This window comes from Cornus florida, unplaced genomic scaffold (genome assembly GCF_030987335.1).
Source record: "Cornus florida cultivar Cherokee Brave unplaced genomic scaffold, ASM3098733v1 CherokeeBrave_3.0.0_Hap2_Chr05, whole genome shotgun sequence".
Taxonomy (NCBI): Eukaryota; Viridiplantae; Streptophyta; class Magnoliopsida; order Cornales; family Cornaceae; genus Cornus; species Cornus florida.
Window position 1 is genome coordinate 10,489,390 of NW_026775575.1, and position 21,758 is coordinate 10,511,147.

General features: G+C 41.9%; 1 protein-coding gene across 1 annotated transcript; it reads right to left on the bottom strand.

Moving 5' to 3' along the window:
* Positions 1-2,238: 2,238 nt before the first annotated feature.
* Positions 2,239-3,716, bottom strand: LOC132309032 (uncharacterized). The gene is made up of 2 exons (XM_059807385.1): positions 3,205-3,716; positions 2,239-3,121 (listed from the first exon to the last, which is right to left on the bottom strand). Exons 1-2 carry the CDS (start codon positions 3,714-3,716, stop codon positions 2,239-2,241), a joined length of 1,395 nt encoding a protein of 464 aa, XP_059663368.1.
* Positions 3,717-21,758: the final 18,042 nt, after the last annotated feature.

The following is a 21,758-nucleotide window of genomic DNA, read 5'->3' on the forward strand; positions in this document are numbered from 1 at the left end:
ATCGTGCAAAGGCGCTGGTGATCTATTCGGGGGACAACTCACTGAGGCCTCCAATAGCATTTGACAGGGGGGAGCTCTGCAACTTCGCGCTTGATCCTGCACCCATTGCGACACAACAGGGGGAATCTTCCTAACCTGTCGCGGCCACTCCTAACCCTACCGTGGAAACAGCCCCAGCGCCTATCCGTAGACGCAAGACGAGGGCAACTTCACGCGCGAACCTTGCCCCTCTAGCAAATGTACAGCTGTAAGTGTTGCAGAGCCAGCTACTGCTAGCGTGGGGGAGGAAAAGGTAAGGCCTGCAACACCAAGTACATCTCGACCCATGGCCTCCACGAGCAGAATCCCACTCGTGGATAAACCAACCGAGAGTGAGGATACAACTACTTCCGAAGATGATGGCGAACAGCCTCTCGTTGGAGAGCATGGCTTGATGGCTGCAGCCTTTGGGCCAGGGCAAGGGGGGTAGCGCAGGCTTCACCGGGTGCGTGATGGTGGAATTGACACCACTGTCCATGATATAAGTTCAGGCGAGGTACTTGCTTCTGACAGTGAATTTCTAAATTTACCTGCTTTTGATTTTATGAAAGCTTTAGGTGAGAGTGCCCTGTATTGTGATGGTCAGGAGGACACTTCAATGGGTGTGAGAGAGGAGGAAATGGAAGAGCTCGCGCTGGATATCTCGCCTCTCATCACTATTCGAAATGTACCTGTGCGCACACATGCCGCTGAGGTAGCAGAGATGATGCGAGGGTATGTGCATGCTATAGCACGCACCACCTCAAGCGAGCGCCGCCAACGCCGAGGGCATGGTACTTCCCCAAGATGGGGAAGATATATCTCAAGATGCTGCCCCGGTGGGGGCTGAGGATGGGTCAAAATCCCTAAACCCTGAGGTGACAAGTCATTCAGGCGATGCTGCGGTTGGGTTACCCAGGGGCGAAAATGTAGAAGGGGCCCCGCGAGGCAATACAGATACAATGTCGAGCTCGCCTACATAGGTGCGAGAGCCTCCACCCTCGAGAGATGAACAGATGGGAGAGCACCTCTCTTCCGAGATGGGGGAGGCCTATGAGCGAGACCTCTAAGTCTTACCTTAAGAGACACAGGAGATAGAACAGGCCCCTCTGGTAAATGAGCAGGTGTTGCAAAAGGAAAGGGTTCAAACCTCTCCTTTAATGGAGTTACAATCTTCACCAGTCCTCTTAGTGCCACAGCCGCAGACTACTACGGGGGATGCCACGGCCACCTTAGTAAGGCAGTCCACAGCTCCCACCGTTGAGCAAACTACAACAGAGAGGACTCCTCGTCCTCTTGTCGAGCCAACCTCGGGGGTTGAGCAATGCATTGGGAGTGACACAAGGCCACAAGCTGCAAATGCAGAGATGGAGTGGATGGGTATGCAATTCCCTCGCGCCTACGTATAATTCCTCGAGGCGGCCCTTGCACGTCATCCCGAGGTTGTGCAATTTTTATCATCGCGCCATGTATATGTGCGGCACTCGATGTACCTATGCCTTGGGAAAATTTTAGAGATTTTTGCAAAAATCGAGTAGAGCGCAACCAATAAAAACCTCATCTAGGAGGCTACACTCCTTTTCGATGATGTTCAGAGGCTCGAGGTTCTAGTTTCATGGCTGCAGAGACAATTATCTATGGCTGAGAATTGTTTGCGGCAGCGACTACTCGCACCGCGCCTTCAAGAAGTACAGGCTCATATTGGCAAATTAGAGGGGGAGCTCGCACAAGAACGAGAAAGCCAAGATCCAGCCCCCATGTGTGGAATGGCCAAGGGACTTCGACAGGATGGAGGGGTGTAGCTGGTGTATGGATCTGGTGATAATGATGTTGACAAGGTCGACATTTTTATACATAAGACTTGGCATCGCGTTCTATAGTAGGCCAATAAATTCCTTTCTGTAACAAATACGCGAAAAGCTTGCGTGAGCCTTGATGTTCCAATTGGTGAGCCTCCTTGAGAGCTTTCATGGCGTCATTGCGAGATAAACATCGTAGATATATACCATTGAGGGTTCGCCAAAAAAGTTCACCTTCCCTTACCTCGAATCATGCAGACTTCCTCTTAAGCTTTGCAGTAGCTTGTTTATCATCTGGAAGGGTACCATGTGTAAGGAAATCAATCAACGGGTGACGCCAATCAACCATCTCGAGAATACAAGATTCAAACTCGTCCATTACAGCCTGACATCGCGGGCAAGTGCGTTGCAAGGAATTGGCCTAAGCTGCCATATTTGGCCAAAAATAACCCTGACGCTGGAGGCGTCGATACAACACTAAAGGTGTGGCACAGTGCTGCTCGTGAGTCGCTATGAGCGCTGCCTCAGCATCGCTAGGGCCTAAATATCTGGCCAATAGCCGGAAGTAGTGTAATCCCTGTAAGAGCTGGAATGATTTTAATTGTGTGAGAGGTAGCGACCTTGTCTGCTGTTTGAGCTGGCTAATGATTAGGGCTCGCCAATCATTGTCTGGAACAATTTGGACTGGGAAGAGCTCGGCGATGATAGCTGGACCAATGCATTTTATGATGTGGATCTCAATCATGTCATCTGTAATGGTCTGCTTTGAAGCTAACATGGCAAGGGCATCTGGGTACCAAATATTGGAACGAGGTACATGCAAGAAACGAACGGAAGAGAATCTCGCAAGGAGCTTTTGAATAATAGTACGATAAGATGCGAGTGAAGGCTTGCGTATAGCATACTCACCCATTACCTGTTTAATAACCAACTTGGAATCCCCGAATACACATAAGCGCGAGATACCTTTGTCGAGGGTTTCGAGGAGGCTAAGAATGAGTTCTTCATACTCAGCTTCATTGTTAGAACAACGAAAGGCCAGCTTGAAAGCCGTAGCAACCTGCTGGGTTAGCGAGGTAAGAATAATGCCTGCCTTGCCACCTGTGCTAGTGGAAGACCCATCAAAAGCTAGTTTCCATTCACCGTGACAATCTGCGATGGCAGCCACCTGGAGCTCGTCGAGGTGTAATGCTTTGTCGAGAGGCTCATGCCTCTGTTCAGGGAACTGCGCGAGCAAATCTGCTAAAGCCTGGCTCTTAATACCCAATGGTGCATAACAGGTAAAAGCCACCGCGACACCTTCCCTGAAATGATTGGCTTAGAGAGGAGGTGCCAATACGGGTCGCACTTTGTGATCAAATAGATGCGATGAGCCATGAAGTAATACCTAAATTTTTGTGTAGTGAAAACAAGGGCAAGGCAGTGACGCTCGATGGCTGAATAACAAGCCTCAGCCTCGCGTATAAGGCGACTGAGATAATAGACTGACCGTTCTTGCCAGTTGACTGTTTGCACGAGAAGGGCCCCAATAGACTTGTCAGTTGAAGTGAGATAGAGAAGCAGAGGCTGGTCCCTAACATGTGGGTACATGGTGGTCGAGGAAGCAAGAATGGTCTTGATCTTCTCAAAGGCTGCTTGATGAGACACTGTCCAAAGGAATTTGGCATTGCCTTTAATCAAAGTGCTAAAAGGATGAGAGACTTCTGCGAGAGCAGGTATGAACCTACGCAAATATGAAACTTTGCCCAAAAAGCTTTTAAGCTGTTTAAAAGAACAAGGGCAGGGTATATCTGTGATTGCACGAGCTTTGGTGGGATCGAGGTCGATTCCCTGGCGATGCACCGAAAAGCCCAAAAAATTGCCGCGACGCACCCCAAACGCGCACTTAAGGGGATTCATGCGTAGATTGTACATATGGCATCGCTCAAAGACGCGACGCAAATCGTGGAGATAATCCTCTCACTGTTTGGATTTCACAACCAAGTCATCGACATAATCTTCCACTGTGTGATGCAGCATATCGTGAAAGATGGCAGTCATGGCTCTTTGATATGTGGCTCCAGCATTCTTTAACCCAAAGGGCATGACAGTGTAATGAAAATTACCAAGTGGTGTCCGGAATGTAGTCTTGTGGGTATCTCCTTTGGCCATCCGTATCTGATTGTAGCCATTATACCCGTCCATGAAGGAAAAAAATGAATGCCCAGCCGTTGTATCAACCAGCGTGTTAATGATAGGAAGAGGGAAATCATCCTTTGGGCATGCCTTGTTGAGATCGCGAAAATTAACGCAGATCCGAATTTGTCCGTTCTTCTTCTTCAGAGGAACAATATTTGTCAACTAAGTAGGACATAAGATTGGCCTAATGAATCTTGCAAGGAGTAAATTTTCGACCTCTGTCTTAATCTGAAGCTCGAGTTCAGGTCTATAGATGCGAGGTGCTTGTTTGACAGGGCAAGAGCCTGGGATGGTGCTGAGATGATGTGTCACGAGCTGGGGATCAAGTCTTGGCATCTCACTATAGGTCCATACAAAGATGTCCGAGAATTCCTTCAGGAGGCAAAAAAGGCCATAGCGCAACGATGGATCCAATTGAGAGGAGATGAAAGTTACATGTGGTTCTCGTCCTGCAAGGGTAAGATTGACTTCCTCAAGATTCGGCAATTGCAGTGGCTCCTCCTTTACACTCATAGGCTCAAGAATTGGGCTCGCCAAGGCGGAGCCTGCGCACCGTCATAAGCGATAGACATATTGCCCATCCGGCAGCCTTACTTGTTTGCACTCCTGCGGGGTAGCGGCCTCTGCACCGTGATGAGGAACATACGGCTGTGGCGGGTAAAAAATGCCCTGCTGTACCTCCTCCCACTTGGGTAGCGGAGTACGAATTATATGCATCTCTACTTCTTCATCCTCATCATCCAACTCGTCAAAGAAAAGAGCCTCAGTAAAGTGTGTCTCGTGCTTGGCAAAAGGCTTATCAGAGCATGGAACCGTGACGACCTTATTACCCAAGATGCCTTTAAAACATTGATGGTAGGTAGAAGCTACAATGCCGAAACGGTGCATCCACACCCGCCCGAGGAGTACATGATAGGATGTATCAGCTTTGATAACATGGAATTTGGTGGGAGCTCGAAATCTACCAACCGCGAGATCAACATTTACATAGCCGAGGGCTGGTAGGATTCATTGCCAAAACCATAGACCTCAATGGCTTCTTTGACAAGGCAATCTTGGGGCAAACCAGCTTTCTGAAAGGTAGCCCATAACATGATGTTGATGGAGGACCCGTTATCGAGAAAAGCGCGCCAGAACTCCCTACCATTGAGTTACACAGTGACATAGAGTGGACGATTCTGAGGGGTAGATACCCTTTTGTCAAATTCAGAGAAAGAAATGGTCAATGGAGCCTGGTAAGAGGAGGGTTGACTTGACGAAGTGGCTGCACAGCACTCTTCTTTGCCGTATTGCGTTTGAACCTTTGATTGCGGAGGGTTGGTTTCTTCCAGCTCGTCATAATCCGTGACCACAGCCACACCGCGATGATGGGGGTATGGATTGAGCTGCACATCCTTTGGCACATGAAGTGGCTTGGTGGAAGATACAAAAGTTTGGACTCGCACGATCCTGCGCGGTCGGCTCTTTGTGAGGGACGGGTATCACAACTACACCATGCTTGACCCACTGTTTGAGAGTACTGGTAACTTCTTCCATACATACCAGGAATGGGGGAGGCTTATTTGTTCACTCAGCTCAAGATCCCTTGGCCCTGACATTTGTCTCGCGATGTTTTTTGGCCCTGTCATTTCGAGGAGCAACCGACATGTCCTTGCGAGTGACCTGTCCAGCGACCTCTGCCTTGGGAGGTGCAAGATCTTTATAAATGTTTCGTATAGCCGTGGTGAGATCACTGAAGCTGTTGAGACCCAGATTGACCAAGTGAATCATATAGGTCTTAGTCATGCCTTGTGTGCAAATATCAACCAGATCCCTTTCACTGCTACCCTCAAAGCATTCCCTCGCACGGGTCTGGAAACGAGAAATGAACTTGATAGGCTCTTCATGAGATTCTTGTGTTTCTTTGGTGAGAGAGAGAGTGGTGACCCTCTCGACGGGTTGACCAAACTTGTCATGGAACTTCTGGGAAAGTTATTGCCATGTGGTGACCGAGTCTGGCTCGAGACTACGAAACCATCTGTACGCGAGCCCGGTGAGAGACTTAGAGAATTCTCGCAGGGGTAAGATGTCGTCATTGCTATGCTGTCCTAGAGATTCCACGAATCTTTGCAAGTGCTCATCGGCATCCCCTTTGATGCCATCATACTTGGAAAACTTTGGGATGATGTACCCCTGTGGGTACGATGTCTGAGCCAGGCTTTTTGGGTACGGAGGCTCTGTACGCTAAACTAACGCATGTGCAGTCGATGGGGCATGCTTCATGAAAAAATCACGTAGCATGGATTCAGTGACATATTCCGGGGAGGGGTTTGCTGGTGGAACTAGTTGAACTAGGGCGGGTTTTGGGGCTGCTTAGGCTTGCGTCGGCGGATATCATAGCGGTGGCACGTGAGTAGACGAACTGCCTGGCTGGTCATACTCAAGAAGGGCCACTCTAGTGGGAAAAACAGTTCTAGCTCGTGCACTCTGTATGATCAAGGCTTCCAACCTATCAAGGGGGTCGTTAAGATCACAGTTGGACTGCAACAATTCCTCAAGAACAGAGGGGGCCATTGAACTTTCCGGCATTGTGACATGCGGTGCAAGGGCATTGGAAGCATGTGACGGTGCCTGGGATTGAAAAGGAACGTCATCGCCCCCCCCCCAACAGAGGGCTCTGAATGGTGATTCGGCATATCCTGTGATTCCATCTGCTTGCACTGATATCCCCAGCAGAGTCGCCAAAATGTAGGGGTTCTTTTTTGCTAAGTAATAAAATAGTAATAAAAAAAGATATTAGGAATACAAATATGAAGGAAAATAGAGGAGATGCTTAGTGTAGGAGGAGGAGAAAAAACCAATTAACTAGATCCAGATAGTGGTAGGGCGAATATACAATATGACAACTTTTTTTTAGTTCGGGAGAGTTACTCCTTTCTTCATAGGACAGTGCCATTTATAGATCAAGATTCCATTGGTCATTATCCAATGGTCCCTTCTATGCATGGTTCCTCGCATGCATCACCCCCAATCTGGATTACGTGAATAATCCTGAAGACTTAAGGGGCTAAAGGGTCTAATCCTTTCCCCGAGCCTTATCCCATATTTCCATGTCACTTCTCCCTTAATTAGGGGCATTAAATGTTGCTTGGCCGTTAGTTGGTCAAGCCTGATACAACATTAATTGTGATTTTAAGGTTTACTGTCACAACGTGTATAATCCCATCATCTTATTAATTGGGCCTTGCCGAGAGCAAAGGCACTTCTTGACTTCTCATCCGCTAATCCAAGATCCTCCTAAGTTTCCCAAACATGGACTCCTATAACACAAAGATCCTATTTCATCTCATGCTAAAGAGCTCCGATCTTTTAGGACAATATCGTCTGTCGTAACACCAGGATTTGGAATGCTCGAAGATTGACTTCTCGAGGCTTACTGGGCCTAGAGCGATGCTTGGGCTAAGAGTGCTTGAGATTTGATCTTTCAAGACTTGCAGGCCTGGAGTGATGCTAGGGCTTAGAGTACTCGAGATTTGATCTTTCGAGGCTTAAGGGCCTTGAGCGATGCTAGGGCTTAGAGTGCTCGAGATTTCATCTTTCGAGGCTTGAGGGCCTGGAGCGATGCCAGGGCTTAGAATGCTCGAGATTTGATCTTTCGAGGCTTAAGGGCCTGGAGCGATGCCAGGGTTTAGAGTGCTCGAGATTTGATCTTTTAAGGCTTGAGGGCCTAGAGCGATGCCAGGGCTTAGAGTGCTCGAGATTTGATCTTTCGAGGCTTAAGGGCTTGGAGCGATACCAGGGCTTAAAGTGCTCGAGATTTGATCTTTCGAGGCTTTTGACTTTTCAACTTGCCATGGAGGGTTTCACTAGGGTTGTTTTGACTTGTCAACGTGCCACCTCAGCGTTTGATAAGTGACACCCACAGAGTATATTGGCAGAGATTTACGGGTATGTCTATGGTGAATATAATTAATTGGTGTCTGTAACGTACTCCTCTTAGGGGGTTTTTATCTCCCTCTTGAAGCAGAGAAGGACTTATTTTTATTGTTTTAATGTGTGGCCAACAAGAATATAATCTTTTAGAAATACGATTACCATATATATGCAGTATGTGATCAATGCTTTGATATGATCTTTTGTATTACAATGGCTGGCAGAAAAATTATATTGATAAGAATAAAAATGTACCAATTAAAACATCAATTTTATCACTACAGTTAATATATATATATATATATATATACTTTGATTAATTAGTTACAATTTATTTATTTATTTATTATCAATAATATGAAAACTCCTCAATTGGCTGGTCAGGAAGAAGATTTTTCATTCAAGAAATGAATTCGTAAAAGGCTGTTTCCATATACTTATAGATAGCTCACAATCAATTCCTTAGTTACTGATCATATCTAGAAAAACCTTCCTCATGAAGTATCTATATCTGGTAATCAAGTGCATGTGCTTGTTGAGCAAAAATTTTACTTTTAGAAGCGTTAAATTGATCAACTGATCAACTTTATGTTTTACTATATTTATTATTTCTTTATTTATTTATTTATTTTCTACCCAAAGGTATTGACACATTCCGGATTTAGTGTCAAAGTCTGTTCTTCAATTTGAAGATCATATTAGACCAATTTTCAAGTTTAATTAAACTTAAACGTGTTAAGTGGTGCAAAATTACGCTTTTGTCCCTTCCTTAATTGAATGTTACGAGTCGCATTATGAACTTGACTTTAATGTACCTTAGGGTTTTAGGATGTTCCAGATCCGCTGGTGACATCCATTTTATGATCTCGTGGTCTAATTTTATGATTTCCCTAACTTGGCCAAACTAGTTTTACCAGAATACCCGTACAAATGGGTAAGGGCAAAATGTGGTGTCTACAGCTGCCCCTCTTTGTTTGGCGTTGCAATGCGATGGCAGACAAAGAAGTAGACGAAAACCATTTTGTGCCTTAGTTGGCACGAAACTTGTCCACGGGTTCTTTAAGTGTGTGCATGGAGCATTCTAATCCTTGTCACGAATTGGGTCATGCATTAGAATAACACAATAAGGGTGTGTTTTGAAAAGATATATTTAACTCGATGAATAGTTTGCTAAGGCTTTTATTGGATATTTGAAATCAGACTTAGTACACTACGGGTGTGTTATTGGCATATAATTAACACACTAAGGATGAAATTTAGATACTAAACTTTGAATGAATTTAAAAATGTCAAATTGTCTTTTAGTGAATGAAAATGTAGCTTTTTTCTTTGTGATATATATCGAGTGAGTAAAAACTATGTTCCTTTCCATGTGAGAAGTGGGTAAACTTTTTTTATTTTACCTGTTCTAGCACTGCCTTGGTAAAAATACGATTTTACCATACTCCGATGATGTGAATCTCCCTACTTGAAAAATTGGCAAATTTGGTCAGCAGTAAATAACAATGGAGATGCGGTATACCATATGAGAGAGCATTGAGATTGTAGAAATAATGACTTCATGTTTGAGATGAGGATGGCAAAGATGGCAATGAATGTGATGCTTCAGCTGAAAAAGGTTTTGATTGCACAGGCAATGACTGAGCTTCAAGGTGGATATGCCACTTTTGTCGCATTCACTTTCCTTTCCTTCTTTTTCTATATGTCATGTCCATTTAAACAAGTATTGCTTTGGTAATTCTCCTTCTTTGCAATGGCGAGGAGAGTAAAATTGAGGTAGTTTTTTTCGAAGGAGCTTTCATGATCTTTTTTGAACATCATGTAGCGTCTTAACATGGTGAACTACAGAAAGATTATTAATGGAGCTTATAGAACTTTATGGACCTACATGAGTGCATTGTCAATTTGCATAGAGATAAATTATATTATATGCAAAATATTAGAAATATTTATTCTCATAATCCTTTAGTGAGGAAAAATCTTAAAGACCAAAAATGTGTGGGAAAAGAAACATATTTAAATAGATGCACTATGGGCACAAGTTTACACTTTGAATATAAGCAAGATGATATATCTTCTGAGCTACGACGATGAGCATGCTACTGGTGCAATATGTAAATATAGAGACTTAGGTTCTATGATATACTTTAAAAATATCTGAGCATGTGCTTTAGCATACAACATATATATGAATGTACTACTCTGAATGTAATGAACGTAAAGTAATTAATACGATAATTAGCTTTATTTGTTTAACATCACAAAAAGGATATTGTTCTCTTTGTCTGTCGATTGTCCATTACTCTCTTGAACATGACTTTTGACATATTGCTTGATTCCTCATTCATAGGTCATGACCTTTGATTCGTCGTTTGACAACACAAAAATAATCAGAGAGTGATGGAGTTTGGAAAGTGGATTAAGCTCACTTAGGATGGATTCCAAATTGGCTAAATGATGACCTAAATAATGGTATGACCAAACCCAAGTGTAATATGGTGGGAATCGGGTTTGACGTAGTTTGATCTAAGGACTAAGACCCTCAGTAGGGTGAGATTTATTTATTTATTTTATTTTTCAAGACCATACTGTTGCACTTTGCGCCCTTTCAGGTTTTCACTAAATATGGTCTACCACTTTTGCCTTCAACGTCTCAAAAAAGATTTTCATCAAGACTGGTTGCATTTTTACCCTTGACACCCATTCTTGGGTTTTGACCAAGTTCGCCTTTTGCAATTTTTTACCCTCAACGCCCTTAAGTGAGTTTTCACTGAGTCCGGCCTTTTTTTTTTTTTTTTATTTTTTTTTTTAGTGGAGTCACCAGCTGTCATGCCCGGATTCCCCCCCCCCCCCCCCCCCAATAAGGGTTATGTTAAACACTTAAGGGTCAGCAAAGGGGCTTAATGCGACGAAGAGACTATGGTCAAATTATTATTTATTTGGAGTCACCACCTAACATAGGGTTTTAGTGTGTTAGGTCACCATAGGATGTCTAAGGACTTTAGACATTATTTAAATATTATTATTTAACCTCCATTTTAGTCTACGAAAACCAGATTAATGGGTCTGGGGGTTTGATTGTGCATGGGGAAGGTGTTAGGCACCCCACGACACTCGTGAAATACGGTTACCTTATTTCTATATTACGTCCCTAGAAAGATAAATATGTGTGTAATTTATTTAAATGACTTGAAAGATTAACCTTACTTATATAAAAATAAAATCAAGTAAATATAAAGGTAAATATATGTGTAATTAAATGACTTCACGTAATGACCTGGTCATTTCCTTCCTTTCTTTTTTTGGCAAATTTCTTTTTTCGTCTTTTTCTCGTTTACCATTTTTCTTGCATAACCTCACTTTTTGTGCTCAAATTTGATTCTGGCTTTGTATACATCCATGATATTTAATTTTCATGATATCTACATTTTTACTTTCATATAAAAGCATGATAAATATTTATTTTTCTTGTAAAAGGCATGGATGCATAACCTTTTGGTAATTTTTTATAACTTGAGGGGTTTTCATGTAATTATGAAAAAAAATTATTTTTCATCTTAGGGACCTTTTTGCAATTTAATTTGGAAGATATTTTCAAAAAGAATCATTTTGCAAATTCTGAAAAAATGTGACAAGTGTCACTTTCCTATGGTCCCACTTGTTGGTTTTGTGGTGGAACCACTTGGAGACTTAATTCCTTAACACATGGAGGGTGGAGATTCACCCACTTGTTGGCCTAGGACTGGAGCACTTGTTGGCATGGATGGTTGACAAGTGTAGGTTTGATATTTAATCTTGGAAGCTTACTTAGATTCATGACAAGTGTAGGCTTCACAATTGGTCTTGCATTAGTGTGTGTGTGAGAGTTAGTGCAAGAGCACCTAGTGAGTGAAGAATCCCACCATTTTAACTTAGGGTTTTCACTTTTAATTCATTTATCTCTTTCCTCTCAAGAACCATAACTTAGCCACCATTGGAGAAAAGCTTAGTTAATAGCTTTCTTCTTCATTTTGGCCTCCTTCCACTCACCTTAGACCATTAAGCCTGCTATACAAAAGCCTTGCCTCATCTTCCTCTTCATAACCTTAGAAGGAAAACTGGAAATTCCTTTACTTCCTTTGGATTCAAGAGGAACAATCCTCTTGTGAGGTAGGGGTGGTTGTATGTTTATCCTCTTTGGGTTTTATATATATTGGAGCTTGATATATATTGATTACATGCCTTTCAAATTCTTGTAATTACATATCAATAGAGTTTTATATGCTTGACATAAGATTTGTGGATTAAAGCATGTATATGACTATTAAATTGTATAGGTAGGTTATTGTTTAATGATTTGCTTCATACTTGTGATTTCACTGAGGGTTTATTATGAATATCTTGAAATTACACTTATGTTGTTAAGATAATGGAGATTTCATTGAGAGTCTAGTATGAAAATCTGGTATATAGCACTTATAATTACTTGTAGGTAAATTACTATATTGTATGATTAGTAATTGTGGGCTACATTAATCTTAAATTCATATGGCATAATGTGTAGTAACATTAGCTTGCCAGTTTAGACATGCAACCTCAGGGCATGGTTTGTGTGGTCATACCCTACTTGTGCTTGGTAGGTAGTTTCATGCATTGAGACTATATAAATGTCATGAACTTGTTGATTTTTGGAAGCTTGTAAGGATATGAAATGTTGATGGCAAGGGCTTGGCTCTAGTACGAAGGGTAAGAATTCTCCTAAGTCATAGTGCGCACTAGGTAGTACCTTGTGGGTTATAATTACCCAAAATAACTTGTATGGTCTCGTGGCCACATATCCTAGTCTATCCATTATTTGATTTCGTATTACTTTCCAAGTTGTAAATCATGGATTTCTTGTAGCTTGTGATTTGGTAATCTTAGTTTTAATGTGGTTAGTGTACTTGTGTTGTACACTTGGATGCTTCATGTTTATCATTTCAAATATTTGTATAGCTTGAGATGATCCCTTAGAGTACCATGAAAACATAGATGTTAGGCGGAATGCACCCTTGTGATGGTCTGTTTGGTTCACATTATACTTAAAACTATAGGGTGCGCATACAACACATCCTACGAGTAACTTGATTACTCACCTTAGTTGTTTGGGTTATTTTGTAGGTAAAGAAACTTTGTTTTGGGATGCATCACATCCTTAAGTTGCTTTGAAGTCTTAATGTATTTTATTGTATTTTTGAAAACATGCAAATGTTAGCATGTAGTATCATTTTGCTATAAAATGCTATTTTCGTCTTAAAATATGTAATGTGTACCTAAGTACACTTTTTAATGCTTAAATAACATGTATGTATTGAGGCTACGGCCAAGCATGTTTGATTTAGCACTTGTAGTCATTTGGTATCATCTTTTGCTTTAAGAATGTATTTAAACAAACTTTGGAGGTTTAGCATGTGATATTTTTGTAAATGATGTGTATGAGTCCATGACCCATTGTTCTATGTATAAATAATTCATATTAAGGTTGTTGGCATGTCCACACATCCATATCTCATTGAAAATCAGTTTTAAACATTCAATTTTGAACCAAATCATCATGGGATTCAAAGTATAGGTTGAACTTTAACACCTTACGCTTATAGTAGGCCTTACAGCAGCTTTACAAGGTGTTTCGGTCGACCGAAACTCTATTTTGGTCGACCAATAGCCTCAATTCGGTCTACCAAACCAACCAACCCTTAAAAACATGTCTTCAAAAAACATTCTGTCTAGTTCAGTCAACTGAAACTCTATTTTGGTCAACCAAAATATCATACATTCTCACAGTCTCTTTGTTATGGTTCAGCACTAAAGTTCCAACTTCAAACGATCATAACTTCTTTGTTTCTAACCCAAATGGGGTGATTCTTAAGCCTAAACTCAAGGATTTTGAGTCTGATTTCCAATGGTACCAATGCCATTCTCATATTCAAATCATAGTGGGAGTTATTAATGTTTTAGTGGGATAGTGTTATTTTTCGCTTAAACCGGGAAAGGGCATTTTGGGGGATTCTTGGCCAATGTTCTTGGAACCTCTTAGAATGTTGTGAAATATTTAGATTAAGTAGTATTCACCTTATTTGACTTATTTAGAGTCAATTTTCCCCTTTTTAATTATGAATTGGCTACTTTGCCCTTAATTAACGGATTTAGCTCGTTTTGATACTAGTTTCCTCATTCACTTTTCTTGAGTTTCGTGGCTTCATGGGATGTCATGTTGGTGTCTTAGAGATGTTTTATGTCTTAAAGGACTTTAGTTTCATCTTTTGCTTTTGCATTTTGAATCCATTATCGGGTTAACTTTCAGGTCATCACTAACGCCCCGGGTTGAAAAACTTGGGTCACAACAAGTGGTATCAGAGCTCCTAAGTTTCAAAACCTTAGGGCAATGGGTTTTGGGTGCATATCATACTTTTGTTGACTTGCTTTGATATGTATACATGTTTCTTGATAACATGCTTTGATTTAATAACATGTTTATGTGTTTATATGGTAGTATGTTTAGGAGTTTTCCTTATCTATTTTAGTATCTTGTATATGCTTGTATGCCTTAGCATTTTGTATATGTTTATTGGGTGGTAGCATATTGTATATACTTGTATATTTAGCATGACTTTATGTTGCATACATCTCTTGCTTGTATTATGTGCTACTTGCTTCGTGCATTCATGGCGTGAGCTGCATTAGGTCTTAATGACTAACATTGTTGTTGACCTTATCCCTTATGTGTGTAGCACCATGGTCTTGACTCGTGGAGAGTTTTCTCATCATGTTGGAGTGGATGAGCAAGTGGATGAGCTCATATGGGGTTCGGGGAGGCCTAAGGCTCGACCTCGTGGCATGGATCCTAATCCACCACGAGCACCGACTTATGAGGAGCAGATTGCACAAGGAGTGGCTCTAGGGATGTCAGGGTCCATTCAGCAGATGTTTCATCAGCATATGGTAGGGATGCAGATACCGGCACTAGCACCAGCACCGGCGCCAGTTGCTAATGAGGCATTGGACTACTTCATGAAGTTACAGCGGGTTAAGATCGACCAGTTTGCAGCGAGTATGGATCCGCTTGCCTCAGAAGCTTAGCTTGATCTCATGGTACGTAACCTCGATAGCATGGGAGTACCTACGGACCGATTGAAGATCTCCTTGACTGCCTCTATGTTCATTGGGAATGCCAATATCCTCGATGTGGAGGTGTTGACATAGGAGGAGTTCAGGACATTGTTCTTCGACCTCTTCTTTCCGAGGGCTATGAGGCAGGACATGAGGGTGCAGTTCACAGGTCTCTATCAGGGCAGGATGAATGTCATTGAGTATGAGACACGCTTCACTTCTCTTTCCCGCTATGCACCGGAGATGGTAGCCACCGAGGAGCTCAGGGCGAGGAAGTTTCAGGATGGGTTACATCTTGATATTAGACCACGGATTTCAGTATTGGAATTGAGGACCTACGGGGAGGTAGTACAGAAAGCTATATTGGTTAAGGCAGAGGATCGAGATCAGCTCAGGATCAAGGGTTCATATAAGCAGTCTCATGGAGAGGCTTCATCAGTATCCATTAGGGGTCAGTGGAAGAAAGCAAAGGCCAAGAATAGTTTACGTACTCTGGGACAGTCACAGCAGGCTCAGTCCTTACCTGCAGTTTCAGTATCTTTGGGGTCAGCCCGGGGAGTGATTTGTCACCACTGTCAGCAGCCGGGGCATATCAAGCCTCGTTGCCCACAGCTTCAGCCACAGGCCAGTCAGTCATAGGCTAGTAAGCCTACAACTTCGATGAAGGGGGTTCGCGGAGCTTGTTATTATTGCAAGCAACCAGGTCACTTTAGGAGAGAGTGCCTAAAATTGTAAGGCGGGACACAGAGTGGCATAGGTTCACAGGTCACACCGACACAGTCAGTAGTTGTGCAATCAGGTTTCAGGGTGCCTCAGGCATCGCAGTCAGCAACGCCTCCAGTTGGTTCTTATCCAGTCAGAGGCTCTACGCCTACTACTTCTGGACAACAGTCGGGCCACCAAGGTAGCTCACAGTAGTCTGGGGCCTAGGGACGAGCTTACGCACTGCCACAGGCCGAGACCTCTGCTGGGACTTTTATAGTTCGAGGTATCTTTTCAGTTTTCAGTTCTTAGGCTAGAGTTCTTGTTGACACAGGTGCATCGCATTCATTCATATTTGCTTCATTTGCACATTCATTGGGTCTGGAAGTCACACAGCGGGATGGTTTCCTTTGTGTTGACACACCAGTTGGGGTCTAGTGTTTTTGGATCGTGTTTGTCAGGGTTGTGCTATCGAGATAGCTGGACGAACTTTAGAGTTTGATTTTATTATTTTTGACATGACGGGCTTTGACGTCATTCTCAGGATGGATTGGTTATCCTTCTTTCGTGCTACGATCAATTGCTTCCACAGGAGGGTGACTATGTGCACTCCCAAAGAAGATTGTTTTCACTTCGTAGGAGATCGGAGTGATTCCCACTCGGCAATGATTTTCAGTATCGGTGATTGGAGTCGCTACAGGTCCTCCTTGGCTAGTTTGTTAGCTGACGAGGATAGCAGTTTGGGCCGTGTTTACCCAGTAGTTGTTGTGGAGTTGTTGGATGTTTTTCTAGAGGAGTTAATGGAGCTTCCTCCTCTTCAGGAAGTTATCTTTGCCATCGATATCATTCCTGGTACTGCTCCTATCTCTATGGCACCGTACCGCATGGCACCGGCAGAGGTTGACGAGCTAAAAGCTTAATTGGATGATTTAAAAGCTAAAGGCTTCATTCGTCCTAATGCTTCACCCTAGGGAGCACTGGTTCTTTTTGCGAAGAAGAAGGATGGATCTTTAAGACTTTGCATTGATTATCGCAAGCTGAACCACTTCATAATCAAGAACAGGTATCATTTGCCTAAGATTGATGACTTATTTGATCAGTTGAAGGGAGCCACTTATTTTTTAAAGATGGATTTAAGATCAAGTTACATTCAGTTGAGGGTTAAGGATGAGGATATATCCAAGACTAATTTTCATACACGGTATAGCCAATATGAGTTTCTGGTGATGCCATTTGGTTTGACCAATGCTCCAGCAGCTTTTATGGAATTGATGAACTGCGTATTCAGTGACCATCTTGATCAGTTCGTTGTGGTTTTCATTGATTACATTCTCGTATACTCAGCTTCGGTGGAGGAACATGAGCATCATTTGAGGATAGTGTTGCAGATCCTTAGGGATAATCAGTTGTACGCCAAGTATGAGAATTGTGAATTTTGGCTATCAGAAGTGAAGTTCCTTGGACATATTGTGTCAAGTGGTGGAGTTGCAATAGATCCGTCAAAGATTGAATCGGTGATGGATTGGGAACGTCCGAAGACAGTGTTTGAGATTCGGAGTTTTCTTGGCCTAGCCGATTATTACCGGAGATTTATTCGGGATTTCTCCCATCTAGCGGCACCTATGACTTGACTTACCCGCAAGGGGATCAAGTTCGTATGGAACGAGGCCTGTGAGTTTGCTTTTCAGGAGTTGAAGGTCAGGTTGACATCGGTTCTAGTATTGATCATTCCTGAATGTGGTTTGGGTTATGTGATCTTTTGTGATGCTTCGTGGGAAGGTTTAGGTTATGTCTTGATACACACAAAATGGGTGGTTACTTATGGGTCTCAACAGTTGAAGACTCACGAATTAAACTATTCGACACATGATTTGGAGCTGGCAGCAGTGATCTTTGCCCTGAAGGGGTGGAGACACTATTTGTAAAGAGACAAGTTTGAGGTTTTCTCTAACTACAAGAGTCTCAAGTATCTCTTCTCACAAAAGGATTTGAACTTGAGACAGCGCAGATGGGTTGAGTTCATGGAAGACTAGGACTTTGAGTTACAGTATCATCTAGGTAAGGCCAATGTGGTGGCCGACGCATTGAGTAGGAAGTCACGGGGGACTTTTTCTAGCATTTCCATTCACAGATGGAGGATGCTAGAAGAACTTGCAGATCTTGGTTTATAGTCTTGTGAGGATGTCTCACCAGCTATTTTGTTTAGTCTTGTGGCTTAACCGGCTCTTGTTTGTAGAGTTATTGAGGCACAGTTGGAGGATGAGGAGATGAAGGCCATCCATGATCGGATTTTAGGTGATGAGAATGTAGAGGGTTGGACCTTACATTTAGATGGTGGTCTCAGGTACAAAGGGATGATGTTCATTCCTTTGTTTTATCGTGAAGACGTTTTTCAGGATTTTCACCACTCTCGACTCGCAGTTCATCCTGGTGGTATGAAGATGTATCACAATCTGCGACGACAGTTTTGGTGCCAGGGCATGAAACGGGATGTTTCACAGTTCGTGGCTCGATGCCTTACTTGTCAGCAAGTGAAGGCTGAACATCAGCGGCCGACAGGATTATTGCAACCATTACCAGTAGTTGAGTGGAAATGGGAGCATATCACTATGGATTTCGTAATGGGACTTCCGAGGTTTCAGGCAAAGAATGATGCCGTTTGGGTTATAGTTGACAGGTTGACTAAGATGGCTCACTTCTTGCCCATGGCAGTGACAGACAGTGCAGAGAGACTGAGTGGACTATATATGAGGCAGATTGTCAGGCTTCACGGGGTTCCTGTATCCATTGTTTCGGATAGGGATCCACGGTTCACGTCTCATTTTTGGCAGAGTTTTCAAGAGGCTCTTGATACGGGGCCTCACTTCAGTATGGCATTCCATCCTCAGACTGATGGTCAGTCGGAGCGCACCATTCAGATATTAGAGGATATGCTACGGGCTTGTATCTTGGATTTCAGAGGTAATTGGGAGGACTACTTACCTTTAGTCGAGTTTGCCTACAACAACAGTTACCAGACCATTATTAGCATGGCACCTTTTGAGGCGTTGTATGGGAAACCTTGTAGATCTCCAGTTTGTTAGAAAGAGGTCAGTGATACCATTGCCTTGGGTCCCGACATTATCATTGAAACAGCAGAGAAAATTAAGTTGATTCGGCAGCGGTTGGCTACCGCACAAAGCAAACAGAAGAGTTACGCTGACAGGAGGAGACGATCCTTGTCTTTTGAGGTAGAGGACCATGTTTTTCTTAATATTTCTCCTCGCAAGGGACTTCTGAGATTTTGCCAAATTGGCAAGTTATCTCCTAGATTCATTGGACCATTTGAGATATTAGAGCGCGTTGGTCAAATTGCTTATTATTTGGCGTTACCGCTGGGCCTGAATAGGGTTCACAACGTCTTTCATGTTTCCATACTGAGGAAGTATGAACCGGATCCATCATATGTTTTACGATGGACATATGTTGTTATTGATGAGGACGTGACCTACGAGGAAGGTCCAGTCCAGATTCTTGATTCACGAGAGCAGGTCTTGCGAACCAAGACTATTCCATTGGTCAAGGTCTTGTGGAGACACCATGGCGTCGAGGAAGCTACCTGGGAGCTCGAGCAGGAGGTTCACTCTCGGTATCCCCATTTGTTTTCTCTTTCAGGTATGATTCAATTTCAGGGACGAAATCCTTTTAAGAAGGGTAGGTTGTAATGACCTGGTCATTTCTTTCCTTTCTTTTTTTGGCAAATTTCTTTTTTCGACTTTTTCTCTATTTCGTCTTTTTCTCGTTTACCATTTTTCTTGCATAACCTCACTTCTTGTGCTAGAATTTGATTCCGGCTTTGCATACATCCATGATATTTAATTTCCATGATATCTACATGATTTTTACTTTCGTAGAAAAGCATGTTAAATATTTACTTTTCTTGTAAAGGGCATGGCTGCATAACCTTTTGGTAATTTTTATAACTTGAGGGGTTTTCGTGTAATTATGAAAAATAATTATTTTTCGTCTTAGGGACCTTTTTGCAATTGAATTTGGAAGATATTTTTAAAAAGGACCATTTTGTAAATTCGGAAAAAATATGACAAGTGTCACTTTCCTATGGCGTCATTTGTTAGTTTTGTGGTGGAACCACTTGGAGACTTAATTCCTTGACACATGGAGGGTGGAGATTCACCCACTTGTTGGCATGGATGGTTGACAAGTATAGGTTTGATATTTAATCTTGGAAGCTTACTTAGATTCATGACAAGTGTAGGCTTCACAATTGGTCTTGTATTAGTGTATGTGCGAGAGGTAGTGCAAGAGCACCTAGTGAGTGGAGAATCCCACCATTTTAACTTAGGGTTTTCACTTTTAATTCATTTATCTCTTTCCTCTCAAGAACCCTAACTTAGCCCCCATTGGAGAAAAGCTTGGTTAATAGCTTTCTTCTTCATTTTGGCCTCGTTCCACTCACCTTAGACCATTAAGCTTGGAATACAAAAGCCTTGCCTCATCTTCCTCTTCATAACCCTAGAAGGAAAACTTAAAATTCCTTTGCTTCCCTTGGATTCAAGAGGAACAATCCTCTTGTGAGGTAGGGCTGGTTATATGTTTATCCTTTTTAGGTTTTATATATATTGGAGCTTGATATATATTGATTACATGTTTTTAAAATTCTTGTAATTACATATAAATAGAGATTTTATATGCTTGACTTAGGATTTGTGGATTAAAGCATATATATGACTATTAAATTTTATAGGTAAGTTATTGTTTAATGATTTGCCTAATACTTGTGATTTCAGTGAGGGTTTGTTATGAATATCTTAAAATTGCACTTATGTGGTTAAGTTAATGGAGATTTCATTGAGAGTCTAGTATGAAAATCTGGTATATAGCACTTATAATTACTTGTAGGTAAATTACTATATTATATGATTAGTAATTGGGGCCTACATTAATATTAAATTCATATGGCATAATCTGTAGTAACATTAGCTTGCCACTTTAGACATGCAACCTTAGGGCATGGTTTGTGTGGTCTTACCCTACTTATGCTTGGTAGGTAGTTTCATGCATTGAGACTATATAAATGTCATAAACTTGTTGATTTTTGGAAGCTTGTAAGGATATGAAATGTTGATGGCAAGGGCTTGGCTCTACTACGGAGGGTAAGAATTCTCCTAAGTCATAGTGCGCACTAGGTAGTACCTTGTGGGTCGTAATTACCCAAAATAACTTGTATGGTCTCGTGGCCACATATCCTAGTCTGTCCATTATTTGATTTCGTATTACTTTCCAAGTTGTAAATCATAGATTTCTTGTAGCTTGTGATTTGGTAATCTTATTTTTAATGTGGTTAGTGAAATTGTGTTGTACACTTGGTTGCTACATGTTTATCATTTCAAACATTTGTATAACTTGAGATGATCGCGTAGAGTACCATGGAAACACAGACGTTAGGTAGAATGCACCCTTATGATGGTTTATGTTTGGTTCACATTATACTTGAAACTATAGGGTATGCGCATACACCATATCCTACGAGTAACTTGATTACTCACCCTAGTTGGTTGGGTTATTTTGCAAGTAAAGAAACTTTGTTTTGTTATGCATCACATCCTTAAGTTGCTTTGAAGTCTTGATGTATTTTGTCGTATTTTTGAAAACATACAAATGTTAACATGTAGTATCATTTTGGTGTAAAATGATATTTTTGCCTTGAAATATGTAATGTGTACCTAAGTACACTTTTTAATGCTTAAATAACATGTATGTATTGAGGCTAAGGGCCACGCATGTTTAATTTAGCACTTGTGGTCATTTGGTACCATCTTTTGCTTTAAGAATGTATTTAAACAAACTTTGGAGGTTTAGCATGTGAGATTCTTGTAAATGATGTGTATGAGGCCATGACCCATTGTTCTATGTATAAATAATTCATATTACGGTGGCTGGCATGTCCATACATCCATATCTCATTGAAAATCAGTTTTAAACATTCAATTTTGAACCAAATCATCATGGGATTCAAAGCAT

What these genes read in the sequence shown, in the direction of transcription:
- LOC132309032 (XM_059807385.1), bottom strand. Translation starts at nt 3,716, where the DNA reads ATGAATCCCCTTAAGTGCGCGTTTGGGGTGCGTCGCGGCAATTTTTTG. An exon ending in TTCACTACACAAAAATTTAG is followed by an intron (nt 3,122 to 3,204) that starts GTATTACTTCAT and finishes CAATCATTTCAG; the next exon opens with GGAAGGTGTCGCGGTGGCTT.